The sequence below is a fragment of the Marmota monax genome, unplaced genomic scaffold (assembly GCF_021218885.2).
Source record: "Marmota monax isolate L192 unplaced genomic scaffold, Marmota_monax_Labrador192_F-V1.1 WCK01_AAM20220418_F8-fsc00050, whole genome shotgun sequence".
NCBI lineage: Eukaryota > Metazoa > Chordata > Mammalia > Rodentia > Sciuridae > Marmota > Marmota monax.
This window is the reverse complement of record NW_026694552.1, coordinates 2,890,503-2,896,351: the sequence shown is the minus strand read 5'-3', so window position 1 is coordinate 2,896,351 and position 5,849 is coordinate 2,890,503. Positions and strand designations below refer to the sequence as shown.

Sequence of the window (5,849 nt, the reverse complement as noted above, 5' to 3'; positions counted from 1 at the left end):
AAATAGGGATGGGGATTTGTATTCATAACACATTGAAATGCAGTACACAAAGGAGAACAAACTAATGACAAATACACATGAACACATGGATGAATTTACAAACCTAAAGTTGAATGTTGAGTAAAAGAAGACACACACACACACACACACACACAGAAAGTGTTTATTTAAAGCATAAAGGAGGTAAACTAATTGTCAGGAGAGTGGCTATCATCTTTGCCCATAGTGGTGATTGGAAGGTTTCACAAGAGAGATTTCCCGAGAGCTGATCATGTTACATGTCCTGATCTCGGGACTGGTTAAATGGGTTTCATCACTTTGTGAACATTCATCAAGATGCACACCTAAGCCCAATACAGTGGTGCCTACCTGTAATCCCAGCAACATGGGAGGCTGACGAGGGAGGATCACAAGTTCAAAGCCAACCTCAGCAACTTAGTGAGACTCTATCTCAAAATAAAAAATAAAAAAGGGCTGGGAATGTGGCTCAATTCCCAGGACAAAAAAAAAAGATGCACATATAAGATATGTTCTTTTTTTGTGTATGTATATAATACATGAATAAAATATTTGGAAACCCATGTCATAGAATACTCCTAACACATGGCTCTTGAAGCAGTTGTGTGCATCCCAAAAGTTATTTTTCTCAGACAAGTTTATTCTGGTTATACTAGTTATAAACCAACAGAATATAATGCAAAAAAGAACCAGCAAGAGATTGAGATTTTTTTTTTGTAAAATATATTACCGAGCTACAGCCCCAGACCCCCACCTCAATCTTTATTGTTATTAATTCTAACCACTAGTTAAAATACAGAATATATAAAGAGCCCATAAAAAACAATACTAAAAAGACAAACAACTTTAAAAAGTGGGCGAAGGATATTTAAAAAGGTACTTCACAGAAAAAGAAATACATATGACCAGGAAACTTATAAAAAGTTGCTCATCCTTATAAAATAATCTGGGAAATGCAGGTTCAAACACTAGAGAAATGAACTGGAAGGCTATACATCACATTCAGGATAGGACTACCTCTAAAATGGGGAAGGTTGAATGGAAAAGGGACAAAGGTCAAGGAAACTTAGATTTTTTTTCATTATTTGCAAAAAAGAAAGTAAAATTAAATATACCTAAGTATTAACAACATGGAGGGTCAGAGTTGTGGTTCAGTGGTAGAGCACTTGCCTAGCATGTGTGAGGCATTGGGTTAGAGTCTTAGCACCACATAAAAAAATAAACAAAATAAAGATATTGTGTCTATCTACAGCTAAAAATATTTTTAAAAATATTAACATTGAAATCTGAGTGGTAGAAACACTGGTATTTATCATTTTTAATGCCTGGAACATTGTAGGTATTCAATGATGAGTTCAATTTGTTCAATCTTTTGAATTTCAATTTTAATTGCCTTTCAATTTTAAGCAATTCTTTAAAACTATACAAAACTGAAATTGACACAAAGTGCCTCAAAAGCATAGAAAACAGTATGGAGTGAGGTAGGGAAGTCTGGAGAAATCCCTGTAAATAGTGATTTCTGACATGTGTAGCTTTATATTATCATACATGAGCCATATAGAAAACATATCGTGCAAGCTATATATAGTTTTACTTTAATTTTACCTTAACACTCTAAGGTTCTGGGTGAGTTCCCAGAAAATGACCTTGAACTTGAAGTCCTTTCAAGTAACTATCAGATTCTTACTTTTCTCCTCCAATAGACACTGGGTGGTGCTGCTGTCCAAAAATTAAGCTCTTCATGGATTTATTACTTCAATCTACAGACATGTCTTTATCCAGTGTTTCCTGTGGGCCGAGCAAAGTGCTAGGGATTGGGGATATAAAGATGGACAGTCCCAGTAGAGTCTCCTGCAATTATTCTAAACTGACTGCTATCGTGTTCAGTGGTAGAGAAAGTGAAAAAAAAAATGTGGCTTTTACATAGGAGGGCACCATTGTCACAGAAACGTCTAGCCATAGGAGTGAATGACCCTGAACCATCCACCGTCACCATGAGCAGCCCTACTACAGACCAAGGATCAGAACAGACCTCCCAGAGCACCTCTTCCAAGTTACTGTTCGACCATCACAGCGAATTTCCGCTCCACGGACTATAAAACGCCAAGAGAGTCTAAGCACTGCTCATTTAGCTGGAATCTCAAAAGTTCCAGACATTCAAATCTAACTGGGCTTGACGTCTGCTTACTCTAGAGGACCCTGCTACCGCGGAGGAGTACGGGTATTTGCGACAAAAGGAATGTGGACCTTCAGGACTAAAGCAGTGGAAGTGGGGAGTTGTGTCCTCCCTAAAATTAATCCTGGAGCAGGGCCTGCTATGACGTCATCAAGTTTTGCGGCCAGGGATTAAGTATATTGTAGAACGAAGATGGTGGGCGCAGGCCTGCTGGGCTAAAGCAGAGGCAGGGCGGGAGGCGATGCCAGGACCCCTCATCCAATCAGAGGGCTGGGGCGGGATATGGGGGCGGTGCCTGCTACCGACGTTTAAGTGCCTGGTTCTGCGCGGGAACGCCAACCTGCTCCAGACTGAACACGGCGGCAGTTAACCGACGGCTCTACGCTAGACTCAAGGCTTCAGGTGAGGACTTGTGGTCTCATCCGAATCGGAGGACTACGGGTATGGGAGGGCTCAGGGCGTCCGTCGCCCTCAGGAGCCGAGAAGGCGGGGGGTTGGGCTGGCGTTTAGCGTCTGTGCCGCTGGAGGAGTCCGCGCCTTTGTCTTCCTGCGGCACCACCTTCTTTGCGAGATGGTTAGCCCTCCTGGGGGTCGGTTTCTGGAAGGCCCAGGGGGATGAACCACCAGTCACCTACCCACTGCAGCGGCAGTTCTGGAGACTGCGAGGACGAGGAGTTTAGGGACCACCCGGAATGGGTCTTCTGGGGCAGGCCCCTTATACCCTTTCCTCTCAGTGACCATTCAGCAGGGCGCCAGACATTGACAATATTTTAAAATGTTCACAAACCTTTCCTGGCAAATGGTTCCTGACAAACTCGCCAATAAGCCCCGCCCTTCCTTATTGTTATTAATAATAATTTTGTTAATTCCGGTTTTCATAGCTTTCAGATTGGTGTCGGATGGCTCGGCAAGAGGGCCTTAACTGGAGACTTCTAGCTCTGTGTGTGTGTGTGTGTGTGTGTGTGTGTGTGTGGTGAGGGGCTCTTCATTCTGTTCTGGGCACTAGAACGTGTCTTTCCTCACCAGGGTGGGGCCAGGCACATACAGGAGAGCTCTCTTCCGGTTTGTGGAGTCTCCTATTGTCTCTCCTGGACAAATGCAGGATGTTCAGAGGGCACCTCTGAGCCTCATCTTCTTGCTTCTCCCTTTGCAGAGAAAATAGGGTGAAATAAGAATCAATTCTGTTTGCTTTACCCCATTCTGATGACCTCAATCTGATTCTAATTGGCTGTTCCTTATAGCATTTTCCAAACTAGTGCCACAAGACCTGTGATTAGTTCTGACCAGATTAAATCCTTCCCTTTCTTATTGTAGCTCTTTAATATACTGTCTTTGGACATTTAAAATGGAAAGAAATTAGTACAATTTTGTGTGTTACCTTTTTTTGTATGATGTGTCCCTCATCTCCCAGGGAAAATGCCAGAAAAAAGAGAACTTGAATAGAAGGCAAAAACGCTCAAATAGTGCTTGCTCCTGTTTCAGAATCATGAACTAGTCAAATCTAATTTTTCTTTTATTTTTTTTTTGTCTTCTAAACCTACCTGTTTGTGTGCTTCTATCACCTCCATTTTACCTTTGCTGTGATTTGAAAAAGAGTCAGACATATTGGCTCTGCATATCTAGAGCATCTTGGTTTCTACTGCATCTTCATCCACTATCACTGCCTACCAGAAATGGGCTAATGACACAGAATTGAAAGCATTCTAATAAAAGTGTGACCTTTCTAAGCTCTTTTTCTGTTGAATATCAGCACATAAAATATACATTGATATTAAATTAAATGAGGACATTTTTTACTGTTACTCCTTAGTCTGAAGATAGTTCTGCCAATTAATTTAATTTTTTTAGTCTTTCTTTTAGTCAAGATGAGTGATAAACCAGACTTGTCTGAAGTGGAGAAGTTTGACAAATCAAAACTGAAGAAAACTAATACTGAAGAAAAAAATACTCTTCCCTCAAAGGAAAGTAAGTAATGAGGGATTTTTAATTGACATGCCAACAAAGGTGGAAGTTGTTCAGTAAATAAACCCATATTCTAGTAAATTTTGCCACAAAATGGGCAGTAATTAGAGTATCGTTGTATTTAAAGCAACAGTTAAAAATGTCAATAGTTGACTTTGTTATTGGGGTTATGTAAATGGTTCTCATATGATAGGCCTTAGTAGTATGTGGGAATAAAAAACTAGTTTTTTTGGGGAAAATTACTAATAACCACATTAAATCCAATCTTAGAATATTGGACTAAACACTGCATTTAGAAATTTCAGTCTGTGATCTCACCCCTAAAGAACCATGACCTTCTCTACCTGATGATAATAGGGAAGAACATGTATAGATCTTGGATATACTTAAGATTCCCAGACTTCAAGGGATCAGTTTTACCCTCTAGAGTTACAGCCTTCTGAAGAAATTCCAAACATATTTACAAATGCTCTGGGACACTTTTGTCATGTCAGCATTTTTTGGGAATTTCAAAAAATATCTGGACGTATAATTTCCTTATTGTATAGTGATTAAAAATGTGGATGAAAATGCTTTGTTTTCTCTTCAGTCTCAAATAATCTATGGAAAATGGCAATAGAATAAATAATAAATACTCTCAAATGAAAAAAAAAAGCCCACAGTTGATGTAGATTCTAATGTATGTTCAGGTGGTTAAAAAGCATGCACACACTCATACTATGAGGATTTGTGCTTAGTGCTTTGGCATCCTAAATTTAAAGTGTGTATGGCAGGCTTAAGTGACTTAGTAAAGAACTCAGTGTGTGTGTGAGTGTGTGTGGGGGTGCTGTGGATTGAACCCAGGGACTCCTGCATATTGGGTAAGCACTCTGCCACTGAGCTGTACCCCCTACCCAGTAGCAAAGTGTTTTTCTGGAAGGTACTGAACTTAATCTTAGGAAAACACTCTCTTAATGATTTTTTGTTGCTTTTTTTCCCCTTCTTAGCTATCCAGCAGGAGAAAGAGTGTGTCCAAACATCATAAAATGGGGATCTCCTCCCAAGAGCAAATTTCAACATTGATGGAGAGTCTTGGTTTTAGTAAACCCATGTGTTCGTAGAAATGTTAGGCATCTATGGCTTCTCACCTGTACTTTGTGGCTAAGAGGTCAACACTAGTCAATGTTCCCTTAAATTTATTTTTAAACTTCTCCTTGGTACATAAATAATTTCCAAATGAAAGATGCTGTCAATAGTCTCACCATTGATGATCTTTGTGTGTGTAGTCTTTGTAAACCCCATAAAGCAAGCCAATTTTAACTTAGAATGGGTACCTCCATTGCTTCTTAATATTCATGAAGTTACATACTTTTGCAGCTTCTCGCAGTTTTCATTTCTGTACCAATAAAATAATAAACACAGTCACTGTTTTCCTGTGGTTCATTCTTGGTGTTCTTATAAGGAATGAAGTTAAGTGAGGGTACTCTTTGAAACTAAGCAAAGTCCTTGAAGGGAAATCTCTTTAGCAGCTTATGTGTAAGAGAAGTGCTCCTCCCCACCCCCATCCAGGTCTGGTTGGTCTTGACTTGGGGATACTAGATGCTTTCCCCTTAGAGTTAGAATCATAGGTAACGTTGGAAGAAGAGGTCATGTGGACTAAACTTCTTATCTCAGAATGAAGAATGGAAACATGAGGTCTGAAGATAAGAAATCT

The 5,849-nt window shown here is 39.9% G+C and overlaps 1 protein-coding gene across 2 annotated transcripts; it reads left to right on the top strand.

Moving 5' to 3' along the window:
• The first annotated feature begins 2,463 nt into the window (after window positions 1-2,463).
• LOC124076754 (thymosin beta-15A) lies at window positions 2,464-5,557 on the top strand. Of its 2 annotated transcripts, none has more exons than XM_046420829.2 (3): window positions 2,464-2,596; window positions 4,055-4,159; window positions 5,143-5,557. In XM_046420829.2, the coding sequence occupies exons 2-3, from the start codon at window positions 4,060-4,062 to the stop codon at window positions 5,178-5,180; spliced, it is 138 nt and encodes a 45-aa protein (XP_046276785.1). In that variant the 5' UTR covers window positions 2,464-2,596; window positions 4,055-4,059; the 3' UTR covers window positions 5,181-5,557. The 2 variants fall into 2 exon arrangements, with proteins under 2 accessions (XP_046276785.1, XP_046276784.1); XM_046420828.2 differs by having other exon boundaries at window positions 2,468-2,596; window positions 4,043-4,159.
• Window positions 5,558-5,849: the final 292 nt, after the last annotated feature.

Bases quoted from the DNA above. Each gene is read 5' to 3' on its own strand.
- LOC124076754 (XM_046420829.2), top strand. From the start codon at position 4,060: ATGAGTGATAAACCAGACTTGTCTGAAGTGGAGAAGTTTGACAAATCA. The intron at 4,160-5,142 runs GTAAGTAATGAG...TCCCCTTCTTAG, and splicing joins TACTCTTCCCTCAAAGGAAA to CTATCCAGCAGGAGAAAGAG.